The 15117-nt window shown below is 44.4% G+C and overlaps 1 protein-coding gene across 3 annotated transcripts in view; it reads left to right on the top strand.

The window, feature by feature from the left end:
* Positions 1-15117, top strand: part of SFMBT2 (Scm like with four mbt domains 2) — a 256051-nt gene that overhangs the window by 209416 nt on the left and 31518 nt on the right. For all 3 annotated transcript variants that reach the window (XM_034929914.2, XM_008953126.4, XM_055092391.2), the window contains 3 exons: positions 2522-2564; positions 4544-4614; positions 7345-7484. In XM_034929914.2, the coding sequence (XP_034785805.2) occupies positions 2522-2564; positions 4544-4614; positions 7345-7484 (254 nt within the window). The remainder of the gene's footprint in view (positions 1-2521; positions 2565-4543; positions 4615-7344; positions 7485-15117) is intronic.

Genomic DNA, 15117 nt, shown 5'->3' with positions numbered 1-15117 from the left:
ATCGCTGATATTTCAACTGTACCTTATAAAGTGTATTACCACACGTCCCTTTGGTTACAGAAATACCAAATAACCAATATTAACAGTTAAACAACCCAGCAGTAAACGCCCATTCATACATGTGTGCACACACGCACATGCACATTTAAATACATGCAAAAAAAATTTTTTTTTTTTTTTTAAAGATGGAGTTTCGCTCTTGTTGCCCAGGCTGGAGTGCAATGGCGCTATCTCGGCTCTCTGCAACCTCCGCCTCCCGGGTTCAAGAGATTCTCCTGCCTCGGCCTCCTGAGTAGCTGAGATAACAGGCGTGCGCCACCATGCCCAGCTAATTTTATATTTCTGGTAGAGATGGGGTTTCACCATGTTGGTCAGGCTTGTCTCGAACTCCTGACCTCAAGTGATCCACCTGCCTTGGCCTCCCAAAGTGCTGGGATTACACTTTGGCCGCGCCTGGCCAATAGTGTGTTTTAACATATTTTTGTAGGTTATTGTCACAAAATGGTACCATTTAAAAATCTTCTAACCTAATAAATCATTGCGTTTATTATTCTACCCTAATGCATATCAGAAGTGTTATTTAAAAGGATGAGTCCTTAGAGATAACAGGTTTTAACTGTTAAAGAGATTCCGTCTCTGACATTTTCTTGATGGAATTTAGACACCAACTTTACTTCTTCCTAACAGCCTGTTCTGTGGCCACTTCTGTAGACTCTCACAACGTTGCTGGAAACACAGTTCCATTGCATAGCTGACTTCACATTCCCTGATGGCGACAGAGTTTCAGGGCTCCTCTAGTTAGCATTATTAAGAGCACCAGAGGACATTATGTGTGTGAAACAAGCAGGTAGTTCAGATTAGAGACAGCTGGATTCTATGGGATTCTCCTTTTCCTAAACCATCTTGCCCAATGGATCTGATTCAGTTGGAGTAATCGTTTCCCCTTACTTAAAAATATTTCTAAAACATGGAGTGTACAATACAGGGACATTCTTTTCCCCTTGTCTCTTAAAATGATGCAGATTCTGGCCAGGCGTGGTGGCTCACGTCTATAATCTCAGCACTTTGGGAGGCCGAGGTGGGTGGATCACCTGAGGTCATGAGCACGAGACCAGCCCGACCAGCACGGCACAACCCCATCTCTACTAAAAATACAAAAAATTAACCAGGCATGGTGGTGCATGCCTGTCATTCCAGCTACTCGGAGGGCTGAGGCACGGAAATCGCTTGAATCCGGGAGGCGGAGGTTGCAGTGAACTGAGATCACGCCACTGCACTCCAGCCTGGGTGACAGAGCGATACTCCGCTCTGTCTCACACAGAAAAAGCTGCAGATTCTGACCTTGCTCAGCCAGCATGGCCAATAGATTCTCCCCAACCTGAGTGTTGTCCTGGGGTTGGGGTTCCAATCCCCTCTGTCCTTGTTGTCCCTCAAACAGAACCTGGTGTCCTAGATCCTCTTCCTCCCCTCTTCACATGGATTTGGGAGGGTGCAAGTGCTTTGGGTTTTTCTGGAGCACAATCATATACAGGTTAAGGTGAACACTGTGAAGTTTCCTCCTTCTTTAGGATTTTGGATCTGTCTGTTGTGCTTGGCTCTTTCCCAGGGGGTCAGGCATCCCCACCCCGCTAACAAAGACCAGGGGAGACAAGTATTCCAAACTCATTTTTCACCTGAGAGATCCTAAGTCTGGACCTTTTTGTAGTAGTAACTGGAATTGAATATCAGATAGTCAAGAGTAGCAGGATCTTATTGAGTATTTTTCCTATTTATTTTTGCTTGCATTTCTTGCACATACATTTTGCTTTAAAGAGGCAAACTCCAACTCCAAACCTGCCAGACTCTAGCAGCTTTAGAAGTTTTGTTGGAATTAATTTATGCTTATGTTGGAAGATGTAGGATTATCTGAGCCAAAGTTAGTAGATGCCAAAAGCTTTGGTCTATTTTTGTTAAGGTGATCTGAATCAGTTACAAATATAAACTGGAAATGTTCTTATCCAAAGAAATCACTATTTGCTCATTTATGTCAATATTTGACCAGGCATATTTGCGAGCTACTGGTTCTCCTTTTGTGAATAACATGTTTTAGTTGAAATGCATGCCTCTGATAGCACCTTGGGAGTGTGCTGTGATAGTAACATCATTTGCTTCATCACAATTTTTATTGGAAAAAAATCATTCTGGATAACTGCTTGCAACAATTGATCTGAACATGTGTGCTAATGTGAGGTACAACAGGTGTACTCTTTTGCTTTCTTAAATGCACATTTAAAAATAAAGTAGCTAGTGTAATGATAAGATTAAATGAACTAAGTTGTACTGAGATCTGACATCTGGTGAGTTAACGTCTATCCTATGCTAGAAGAAACTGATAGGAAATTGTGGCGTGAATGACATAACTTTTCAGCATTTAAATTGCTACTTTAAAATGGGTACCTATTTGCTTTATAACCTATTTTTAAAAATGGACTTGCCCCACTAACAAAGCTGATTTTCTTTTTCCCTTTTGCCTTTTCTACAGCACAAAAGAAGAGAAAGATTGCAGTCGTGCAACCAGAGAAACAGTACGTGCTTTTTTCCCCTCCAGACTACACTGTATACCGATAAACTGTAGTGTCTTTTTGGAGGATGGGAAGCATGGCTGTTTTTATTGGAGTTATCTAACAAATAGCACCCTAGTAGAGGTAGCAGTAAAACATAGTGACTGTTATTTGTTATGTACCTGTTATGTGCAAGACACATTGCCTGCTCCCCAAGGCACTCACAGTCCAGATTCCCATGGCTCACTTTTTATTCCACTTCGACATACCTGGGGAGTGTCCCAGACCTACACACTGAGAGAAATCGCTGTCTGTGTCCGTAGTTCTCAGCGTCTGCAGGGGCCCCACCTGGCAGGTGCAGTTTCGAGTCGCAGCCCCTCACCACACTCAGAGTGCTGCTGCTTACTCACCTCTCCTAGAGTAGCCCAGGCTTGGGAGGCAGAAAACTTCAGTCCAACCCCAGCTCTGCTGAGTGAACCTGAGCAAGTGGCATTAATTCTCTGCCCCTCAGTGCCCTGGCTTGGGGGTACTTACAAAGATTAAATTAGATTCCATTTGAAAAGAAGTGTAGGCCTTAAGTTGTAGGCTGAACAAATACAGATTATGCCCTGTCCCCCATTTCAGTCGTGATTTTCTGTGGAAACAGGGTGTCCCCCATTTCAACTGTGACTTTATGGGGAAAGAGGGTGTTAGCAAAGTGTGTCCAGGCAGGCAGTGTGTTTTTGAATAGTTGTGACTGCTAGTAACATTTGTAGATATTGAAAAATATTTAAAATATGCCAAAATGTACATTCCAGGCCAAGTGATTCTGCTTTCTTAAGTAAATAAAAATACACTGATGGAAAGACAGGTGAAAACAGCATTTTTCACATGCAGTAGTCGAGTTTAAATTCAAATAAAATGAAATTGAACTGTAACTGCACTATTTGAATGAGAAGAACAGCTCTGTAGGTATTTTTTTGTGGGTTCGTTTCTAAATGCAGTTTATCTGGCTCATAACCAGACTCCATGTTATCCACCTGATGGGGAAGTAGAGAGATTTCATAACATGCCTGTGACTGAATCCAAACTTGAATCCATCACTCCTAAATGCACAGCCCGTGGATTAATGGTTCTCACCTTTCTCATGCCTCGGTCACTTAGAAAGCTTGGAGCATACAGATTGCTGGGCCCCATCCTCAAAATTTCTGATTCAGAATGTCCGAGATGGGGCCCAAGAATCTGCATTTCTAACAAGTTCACAGGTAGCGTCAATGCTGTGGGCCTGGGGACCCCTCTTGGAGAACCACTCCATAGATGGCCTTGCTAAGATCTCTTGTAAGGGTTGACTTTGAGCTTAAGGAGTTTTTCGACCATGTGGTTTCTATGCCACCAACCTAGACACCCCTGTGAAACCTAGTTCACCTCTTTTCCCCTAAGGCTACATTGTAAAACACATATTTATTCAGCAACATTTTTACTGAACTATAACAGAGCTCTGTCCTGGAATAAGCCTATGTTACATTTTAAGATATGCCAGTTTATAGATTTTCTTTTAAGGCCTTATTTTTAGTGTGGCCATGACTCCCGCGGGCCCGGAGGTCAGAAATCAAAGGTTAGTGGAAAGTGGTTTTCAATTAGACATCGAAGTGGAAAAGTCTGACTTTAATCAAATGTAAGATAATGTTTCTTCATGTTTAAAATATAATTGAAGACAGTATTACAATTCCATAGCAAGAGATAAGGCCAGAAGTGACCTGGAAGAAACTCACTGATCAGGGCCAGCTGCTCAGGGGCAGATGTCTCAGGCTTTCTTGGGCCATCCAAAGAATTGGACAACAACTTTTCTGAAATGCTGTTTTCATCTGGTCTTACTGGCATTGCTCCCATACACATATTCTATTCTATGGTCCTCTTATCTGAGATTTCTGGAAGAGCCCTTTTAAATTATGATAAGACTTTGGAATGTAGTAGTTCCTTCTAAAGCTTGTGGTCCCTGATAGTTTTATTTTCTCTGTTGACAGATTGCCGCCCACAGTGCCTGTTAAGAAAATACCTCATGACCTTTGTTTATTCCCTCACCTGGACACCACAGGTAATCAGTCCCATTTAGGGGGTCTCTGTGCCTTCCCACTGTGCAGCCGGGAGCAGAGACATGTATAGGTTTCCAGGTCGATATGAATACATCTCAACGTTGAGCCTATTCTGTTTTTCTCCATTGCCACTCATGAACAGATACCTACTTTTTAAAAAGAAAAATTTCTAAGCTAAATTCTCTGTGCCTCTTCTTTTCTGCTTCTTGGCCAGTAGCTCTAGATAGTTCTAGTCTATAGAAAAAGGGTTTATGTGTGACTTGCAAATTAGGAGCCAAATTAGGGCTGCATATCATGGGGAAAAGGAAAGAGTTGAAAATATCATCTCATTAGGCAATTTCTTTTTTGATATTTTATTTCCGTTCCACTTGCATTTTTCCACTTGCTGTTAGTATTTAAGTCGCCCCGAGCTTTTGAATTGTTCCTTAAAACCCTCTAAAGAGCTGGTTGTGAATAATATATGTTTTTTAATGTGTAAAGTCTTACATCTTACAATAATCTTTGGAAATACATTTGTGAGCTACCCTCTGACCATCAAGTCTGGTAATAGACATGTTTGTACATTATCAGACTTGATTAAAAAGTCTATTCTCTAAGCCAAAATGAAACCTGCTCTGAATTCCAGGATTAAAGCCAACATGTCATGGAAGAATCCTACTAGCAGATTATCTTGGTAGTAAAGAGCAGTTTTATAAGTAGATTTAACTAAAATTTTGTTTTTCTGCAGGCCTGGTAATCTAAAGGCAGAGTAATCCTACCAAAAAATTTCCATGTAAATGCAGCTGTGGACTTCATTATTTTTCCTGTTTTATATAATTCAAACTTTAGAATGGTTTTAAAAGAACCATGCCAGCTACCCTTTCATAGTCTATAATTGTAATTTTACTCCTTTTCTTTTATATCCAGAAGAATAACATTTCTGCTTCCTACCTCTGCTGGTTCCTAGTTGAAGTCTTTATGAGAGCAAGCCTTCCTAGACTGTTAAATTACCATCCCAGATTAATAGCAGTGGTTTTGCAGAAATTCCACTGCGAGTGTTGCTTAGCTTGGAGCTTGGGTAGAGTCAGGGTGGGGGCGGTGACTCCCTTAGCCAAAAGTGAAACCTCATTCTACATTTATAGACATTAAGAAACTTTTGGCCCAGCATGGTGGCTCATGCCTGTAATTCCAGCACTTTGGAAGGCTGAAGCAGGCAGATTGCTTGAGCTCAGGAGTTCGAGACCAGCCTGGCCAACGTGGTGAGACCTTGTCTCTACTAAAAATACAAAAATTAGCCGGGCATGGTGGTGCATGCCTGTGATCCCACCTACTTAGGAGGCTCAGGCAGGAGAATTGCTTGAACCCAGGTGGTGGAGGTTGCAGTGAGCTGAGATTGTGCCACTGCATTCCAGCCTGGGCAACAAAGTGAGACCCTGTCTCAAAAACAAAACAAAACAAAAAAGTTTCTTCTTTTTTTGAGACAGAGTTTTGCTCTTTTCACCCAGGATGGATTGATTACAGGCGCATGCTACCATGCCTGGCTAATTTTTGTATTTTTACTAGAGATGAGGTCTCACCATGTTGGCCAGGCTGATCTGGAACTCCTGACCTCAGGTGATCCACCCGCCTCGGCCTCCCAAAGTGCTAGGATTATAGGCATGAGCCACCACCTGTAAGAAAGAAACTTTAGATTGAGGTCTTATCATTTAATTATTCTGCTTGCCCATGGCATTGGAGACAGCAAGATCAGCAGCTCTCACTATTCCCTTTCTGAGTTGAAAGAAGAATACAGGTAATGCACACTTAAGCTGCAGTGAGGTCTACTTCACCGTCTTCAGATTGGCAGAGTGGAGAAGTGCAACAGGAACCATTGTTGGGGTAGATGTAGGACTACAGGAGCCCTTCCATGGTGCTAACAAGAGTGTCAATTGGGGTAGTCACTGTGGAGAATGGCGTGGCCATGTCTAGTAAAACTGAAGAAACAGATACGCAGACCTGTGGCCTAGCTGGCCCACTCTTCTTACCCACCTGCAAGACTCTGTTGCCCACGTGTAGAAGATTTTCACAATCATATTCATGAAAGCACTGTTGACAGTCCTGAAAAAGTAGAAACAACTAAATATCCAGCAGTAAGAGACTAGACAGCTAAATGATGGTACATTAATTCAATAGAGTCAAATAAAGAAGTAAAAAAATGAATGAACTTTCTAGATCCGCATTTACCAACTTGGATATATCTCAGAAACTTCTTGTTAAGCAAACAAACAATATCTTGCAGGAAATAATTTATGGAATATGTTTAAAATATCATATATTGTTTGTAGGCACATGCATGCTTCTGTGTGTGGTGAAGTTGACACACTTGTGTGGCATGATGAACACCAGATTCATACAATCTGGAAAAATGCATCAGAATTTCTAAGGTATCATTAAGGATATAAAATGTCCTGCTATTAGGACACAGCGCCTCTTTCTCAAAAGAAGAAAATCATCTGTTTTTCTCTGCTGCTTTGTCACGATTTGGAACTAGAGTGTGGCCTCCTAATTACAGTTCTAACGACACTGGCTGTCACGGTTATTGTGTTCATTTTGGGTTCCATTGCTTTTATTACGCCTGACTCCCCATCAGCCAAGACCTCGGACAGCTCTGTGTGGTCCTTTTCCCTGACCATGTGGATGAAGCAAGGGTCTAGGGGTCCCCTAGGGTCTGGGGCTGTGGTCCTAAGCATGGACTATGTTGCTGTCCCCTGCAGGAACCGTCAACGGGAAATACTGCTGTCCTCAGCTCTTCATCAACCACAGGTGTTTCTCAGGCCCTTACCTGAACAAAGGAAGGATTGCAGAGCTACCTCAGTCGGTGGGACCGGGCAAATGCGTGCTGGTTCTTAAAGAGGTAAAGCCCGTGCACAATCACCTTGGCTTATTTTAACAGGATTTTTTAAAAAGCTGTGGGCTCAGTTTCTGAAGGAGGGAATAGACATTGGAAGCAGTTCAGTTGGCATTTACCGAGACCTCCGTTCTCTCCATCCTGTGGGCTGAAGCCAGAGATACACAAATGGAAAAATGATGCTCTGACCCATGAAAGGCTCCCCATCTAGAGGGAGGGACACACATCTGCCTTCCCTCGAATTAGGGGGAAACGTTGCACTAGATTTGAATGAAGTGCTTTGGGAAGACAGAGGGAAGATTGTGTGTGGAGTGAGGGCCTAGGACTGGAGTTGAGGTTTCCAAAGAGGTAAACCAGCCTGGAATGGCACAGAGGACTTCATGAGGCAGCAGAGGGTGTTAATCACCGAGAATGGCGCTCCTTGGCCGGGTCATGGTGCTGTGCCATCTTTTTGTTTCATCCGTCTCTTCCCAGCACCTGGTACCTGCACACGGGAGGTAATGGTAAGTATTTCAATGGTCTCCAGGTACTTTGACGAGGTTTGTGTCATGGGTCACATCCAGGCCCATCACTTGGAGGCTGTGGCTCCCCATTTCTCCTGCTGCCTTCGGGCGACGACCTGCAGAGACAGGTGAATCCTGAGGATGTTGATGAAGGCTTCTTCTCCATTGCATTTTTCTAGCATAGCCTCAGACAGTGCTTGGAGACAGATTGGAAATTTGGAATAGTTTCCAAACTCTTCCCGGAACTCTATCTCTGCTCTTTTCTTACACGTATCCGTGCTTTCTCTGAAGAAAGAGGATACCAAATGGATATCCACTGTACCATGATGAATGTTTCTTAAAATTCTGCAGGCACAGCAATCCATTGATCCATTGAACAAATGTTTGTCAGGTAACTTTGAGGAGCCAGGCACCATCGGAAGCATTGGATTAAAAAAGAAATAGGCTCTGCCTTCTGCCTGTTGGGGTTTCCTGCTCTTGTTAGGGAGATGATGTAATCCTCAGCTTGATGTACAGTTGGGGGTCCGAGAGAGAGGCAGGAACACAGTGTCCTGGGAGTAGAGTGCAGGACAAATATATGGCAAGTGACATTTCATCTGGCTTAGGCAGAGTGTGTAGGATCCTGATTGCACAGCGTGGGCATGGCCACACAGGTGGGCATTCAAGGTGTGTTTCAGAAAGGAAAGTCAGGTATGGCTGGAGCTTAGGAACTTAGACTGGAGATAAACCGTGGCATAAAAGGGTGCATTAGATTTTGAGAAGAAAAACAGGAGGCTGGCCTGCCTTGATGCTTCAATGTGAGGTTGGATGGAGCAAATTGGATGGGGCCTGCTTGTGAAAGGCCTTCTCTGATATTTTAAGTGATTTGGACTTGAATCTATGGATAGGGCACCCTCAGAGGGATGCGAGACTCAAGCTTTCCCTCCACACAAGAGCCTCGGTGTGATTTCAAATATCATTTCACTTGAGGAGAAAGAGGCCATTGAAGCGAAGTCAGAGGGCATTTTCTCTTCCTGGTCATCAGTGGTATTCGTAGTTAAAGACCTTTTTATTTAAAAAAACATCTGCTTGAGAGAGGAAGTAGAGGTTACAGTTTAGAAGAAACCTGTCAGAAATCGATAAGGCTATTGTTGTGGTCATTTATTTGGGAGCATGTAGAATGTTAAGCAGGTGGTCCCTGGCCCACATGAGCGTCCAGTCGATGGGAAAGATGAGTATGTAAATAGAAGGTAGCCACGTGGTCCCAGGTTCCAGGACAGGACCTGGCATGCACGCTGTGAGATCACACCGGAGGCATCTGCAATCTGTGAGGACTGCGGAACAGGTGGCCTGCCCCTGGTAGGGAGAGGAGCAGGAACAAGGCTGGGGCATCTGGGGTGCGGGTGATGAAGGAGGGAAGAGGAGAGGATCCTCACAGCACCTGAAATGTGCAGACTGCAAGGGATGGACCCAGAAAGGGCCCTTGTTCGTGTTTAGAGTCTGTTGCAGGCCTGGCCATTGTACCAGGGCCTTCATACACTTCTTCATTTTGCAGCAGAATGGAGCTGCCTTCCTTGTAAATAGCTCATTTCTGCATTTGGTCTTGAAATCGAACAGTACGCATCTCACTAAGCCTAAGTGGCAAGTAGATTCCATATATGAGAAATACACAGCTAAAGAGAAAGGGTGATTGAGTTGGGAGGGCCACACCCTGGGAAGGGCTCCGCGGTGTGGTTAAGCAGCAGGACCGCTAGTTAATGCTAAGCGAATAAATTGGCACAGATTGGAGATCCCTGCAGATATTAAACTCAATCCAAACAGAAATCAAGCCAGGATTACACATAAGAATTTCTGCCACCATCAGAAATAGGACCCTAGAGTGAGAATTGACTTTCTTCCGTCTGCCACAGCTGTCAGTCTGTGAATGGATTTCCACTAGGGCAATGTTGTCTGCCTGTATTTCTGCCTGTTTTTGTTGTGAGTGATAGGATGAGGACACAACAACTGACAAAAATACGGAGAGCTGATGGGCTTCTTCGAAGCTGCCTGCAAGCCTGTTTCACGTGATGTGTTCCTTTGTTGAAATGACACCTTCCCTTATCTGCCAGCTCTGTTAACACACAAGATGACCTTGGCTTCAGCCTGTCTTGAGGGGCTGGCTGTTTTACTTTACTAAATGATTTGTTTAAGTCAGAAGTGGTTATCCCTGATCAATTCTCCGATAAGTGCCAGCGGCCAAATTTAAAGCCGAGTCCAGAGCAGTTTTCTAATGACAAAACTAGTTTTTTGCTGATGTTTGAAAAATGCATGTGGCAGGAAGAAAGAAAAACAAAACAAAACAAAAAAGTAGGTGAGTGCTTCAGTTCTGTGAGTGCAAGAAAAATGTAAGTGCCACCAAGCTAATATTTACGCTAATGCTCCTCTTTCAGTACCAGAACCTCTGTAGCTTCAAATTTCATTTTAGTTAAAGAGAACGAGGTAATGGAAGTAAAGACAGAGTGCATTGCTTTTCCTGGCCATCGGTGTTATTAGGAACTTGAACACTTTATGTGTAGGAGATGTGCAGTGAGAGCGGTTCACCCTGATCTGTTCTGCCAGAAATAGACGTCTCGGGGTGTGGATGCAGACATGGTCTTTGGCAAGGCTCAGTGCAGGCTGCAGAGTCCAGTTCTGGGTTCTGTCTGAGTGGACCGCTTTATAAGAGAGGACGAAGTTTCTGGCAAAAGTGGTCTTTAATGCATGGCTCTACTCACTTGATGGGTGTTAGAGTTGAGTGGGGTTTGGCAGGACCACGAGCGTGTCTGGCCTCAATTCGAGGGGGTGCAGTGAGGGGAGGTAGGGGACCTGGGAGAAGCTGGAACCAGAGTCACTCAATGGTCCACTGAGGTCCAGACGTACCCCATAAGCAAACTCAGAACGAAGCAGGCCTTGGCGTGGAGGCACAGGCCCAGCTGGTGACCGCCCCTCACATGCTGGGCCTTTTACAGGATGCCCATGCCCAGTTGCATGGAGGGTGGAGTTGTTAGGCACAGGCAGTGGTGATGCTGTTTATCCTAAGTCACGTGTCCATGCTCAGTAGGGTCATTGTCCATTGGGATCATCTTTTTCTATCCCAAATCCTTCTACCCCAACCTCTCCCGGAGTACCAGGGTCCCCAAAAGAGAGATAAACTATGATCTATGTCATATCAGGAGATTGCTCGCCTCCTATGACCAAAAGAATCTTGTCGGCCTTGGTGTTCCTTTGCATTGCACGAGGTGTTCAGGAAATTTTTGCCTTGTAATTTACATACCATCTCATGAATCACCAGGCCTGTAGTCCTCACTTTATAGACAGTGTATCAGGCTAGTGTCTGTGTGTGAAAGAGAAAGCAAACGAGTGAGCCAGCCTGGGCACAAGAGGCCAACGGGGAGCGGAACATCTAATCTATTTACTTGTGTCCGTGGGTCCTGGAGTGACTGTTTCAGCTGCAGACACAGACCCATGATGAAGGTGAGAGCAGACCAGCCAAGCGCTCCTGGCAGAAACGACTCTGAAAACACACACCTGGGCGGGGCGATGGAGCCTCTGCCTTCACAGGGACTCCACACATCATGGTGGGGGGACATTGTCCTTGGAGAAAATCCCAGGGTGGCTCTCGGAGACTTGGGGAGCCTTGTGGTTTTTCTTAGAATTTATTTGGCTTAAAATATCAGTATGTAAATGTCAGTGACAGTATCTAACTTCTGTTTTTCAGAAAAAAAGAGAAACATGCCTTTCATGTGGGCCATCTGTGGGCACCCCTTTGTGGGTTTTCCGCATGAGTTTCGGGGGTGCTGAGCAGGCAGGGGCTCTCCACTTGTGTTTGCTCGGTGGCAGACCTGGCCTGTCCCGTGTGCTGCTTTTTGGCAGTCCAGGTTCAGGAGCTTAAGAGAGGAACGTTTATAGAAAGGAAATCGATGAGCTGTAACCTTCTATAGAAAGGTAGAAATAGAACGCCTGATTTTCTGCTCTCTTTTTTCTTCTTTTGGTGCTTAAGAGTTCAGAGAAAGCCCCGGGAAGCCTGGCACCCAGGATGCTTTGCAACGAGGCGCTTCTCAGGGCTTGTTGTTTTGCTCCAGTGTAACTCTCCACCCCATTTGCTGAGATGCTGGTGAGACCAGGGCACTCAGCTGAGGTCCAAAGACTGGGTGTGAAGGCGTAGACCAGCAGAATCAAAGAAGTGGTGCGGCACCCCTGGACCGGAATGTGGTGTGCCCCGGACCCCCGGCCCTGAGTCAGAGACGCCCCACTGCAAACAGTGATGTGACCTCCGACCCCCAAAGGGCTCAGGTGACTCTGGCTCCTGGTCACCTGCAGTTTGGGATCTTTCGAGTGGGACCTGGTGGTTTGGGATTTGGCCTCAGCTGTTATTTACGGTTTCGATTTCTGCCCCTGTGGCTGATGCATTAAGCGATTTCCCTCCGTCTTTTTGTTTGGGGTATCTGGCTCTCACATCTGGGGAGTCTGTCATGTGCTGTTTGAATTTCCCCTTCATTGTGGAGCTCTGAGCATTTGTCCTGGGCTATCACTCACAACAACATGTACCTAAAAACTAGAAAGCTTTCTGGTCAGAATCCTGAAAGTCGGCTGCCCCAAGCAGCCTTCAGTGTTCATAGACTTGGTGGTAGGAGAAGAGCTTTCATTCTTCGAAGCAGTCGTAAGTTTATCGGTAACACCCAGGGGAGGAGGTGTTGAGGGAGTAGGAATGATGGTCTCGTATCGAGGACTTTTCCAAGTGATATTGGACAGAGGGAATGTCTTACCCAGCTGACCTCAGCGAAGTCAGTCCTCGGAATCAAAGACAGATGCAGACAGGCCTCTTGAAGATACTCTGCTGTGTTTTTGTTGCTGCTGTTTTCAATTTATGCTGAACATTAGTTAACCCACTAAGAATAATGTACCAGGCTTACGGGTGGGTGTGAACTTTAACACACTCACACAGTCTGGGGTGCTGAGGGAAGGTTGGCAAAGGAAAAGTGCACATTTTTTTTTTTGCACGTCGGCTTTTCTTTATTATTTTCTCATAGAGAAGACAAGATAAATTTGATGAACTTTCTTATCAGAGCATAGGATAAGATTTTGTAGCAATGAAAAGCAGTAGCAAATGATAACTCCTGAGCCTCCATTCACGTAGATTATATGGTATCAAATACTTGGAGTGAATTTATTATTAATTTTTAGATGAACAGAATAATTTAATTTCAGAGCCCATATTGAAATTATTGAACTAATTCAAAAAATATCTATAGAGCACCTACTCTTGCCAGTTATGATTGTATCTACCGTGGATACAGCAGCAAACAGAATGAAGTCCCTGATTTCCTGCTGCTTATGTCTTAGTGGGGGTGGACGGTGAACAAATAAGCCAATTACGGAATAATCCTATACTAATAATAAGACACGTTATCCATGAGAGGCTGGAGAATGAAGGGAGGAATGTGCTGTGTACAGAGGATACTCGCAGAGACCTTTCTGATACGGACTTTGGAGTAAAGACCCGGATGGGGAGGGATGGTCTGGAAGGGTTTCCCCAGGAAGAACAATCCTAAGAGAAGAACAGAGCAGAGGAAAGGCCTGATCTGACCTGTTGAAAGGATTGCCCTGGCCATTGTTGGGAGGTGAGGCTCTCAGAGAGTGAGGTGGAAGACAGGGAAGCCCCTGCCGGCAGGGTGAGAACAGAGCCAGAGCTGCCCAGCCTTTAGGCCATGTGCTCTCACCAGGCATCTGGATAAGACAGTTTCAGGGACATTGTGGACACAGAAAAGCCCCATTGGATTGGGTTCCAGAGAGGACTGAAGAAGAGGAAAAGGCGCTGTTGAGTGTAGACTCTTCTTAAGGATTTTACTGTAAAAGAGCTGAGAAATGAGGTGGGGGAATGTATTAGTTCGTTTTCACATTGGTGATCAAGACATACCTGAGACTGGGCAATTTATAAAGGAAAAGAAGTTTAAGGGACTCACAGATCCACATGGCTGGGGAGGCCTCACAATCATGGCAGATGGCAAAAGGCACGTCTTACATGGCAGCAGACGAGAGAATGGGAGCCAAGCAAAAAGGGAAACTCCTTATAAAACCATCAGATCTCATGAGACTTACTCACTACCACGAGAACATTATGGGGGAAACCACCCCTACAATTCAATTACCTCCCACAAGGTTCCTCCCACAACACATGGGAATTATGGGAGCTACAATTCAAGATGAGATTTGGGTGGGGACACAGCCAAACCATATCAGTGGAGGAAGATGAGACACCTAAGGTCCTATTAGTTTGGGGGCAGGGGCAGGCTCCCTGCTACCCTCTGTGATCAAGAACATAATGAACTGAACTCCAGTGTTTTGCAAAGCACAATAATTCAGTCTAACTGTGGCTAGTCATAGCAGCTGTCCACTTAGTTATTTTCATTAGGTAACTATAATACATGACATTGTCATGTGCACAGAAATTATTCAGCTCACAATTCCAAAGTTTTATAGAGAGCTTGTTGAATTTGGAGACGGATGATGTGGCATCAAGAAAAGCCAAGGGAAAAACATTCAATATCTGATGCTTTTCATAACTTAATTGCTGCCTGCTCCCAGGCTGAATTGAACTCCAGAAGGCATTTTCTTTTCACAGTCAAAATGCATCTCGATATGCAGCAAATAACATGCAGCTCTGGGGTTTTCTCAGCGAAACCCAATGAAAAGAATCTGTTGAAATTTTATTGTCTGTTGATAAACACTGTGTGCATTATTGCAGTCAGTTCTAATTAGATTTATTTTTAAACTGAGTTTCGGTAAATTGTACTGACAGTAAACAATAAAATCAGATGATTATTCTAATACAGAAAACACAAACGCAACAAAACTGCTGGTACCGCCTTGTCATGGCTTTTTAGCACCTTGGCAAGCCACATTCTCTTGGTGGGTAGCTTTGAGGCCCTTGGAACATAGCAAAATGTTACCCAGGCAGAGAAAAGGCCGTCGCCGGGCTGACCGCGTAGTGTAAAGTATTTTAAGAGTGAATCCTTAGTTACAACTTGAGAAAGCTTTGTTGTTTTCAGAAATAAATCAGGGTGCAAACCAAGCTGGTTACGTTCCAGAACACAACAGACCCGTGAAAATTGTGACAAGCAAATTCCATCCACATTCTC

Source organism: Pan paniscus, chromosome 8, assembly GCF_029289425.2.
Source record: "Pan paniscus chromosome 8, NHGRI_mPanPan1-v2.0_pri, whole genome shotgun sequence".
Taxonomy (NCBI): Eukaryota; Metazoa; Chordata; class Mammalia; order Primates; family Hominidae; genus Pan; species Pan paniscus.
This window is presented reverse-complemented; position numbering and strand designations above follow the sequence as displayed.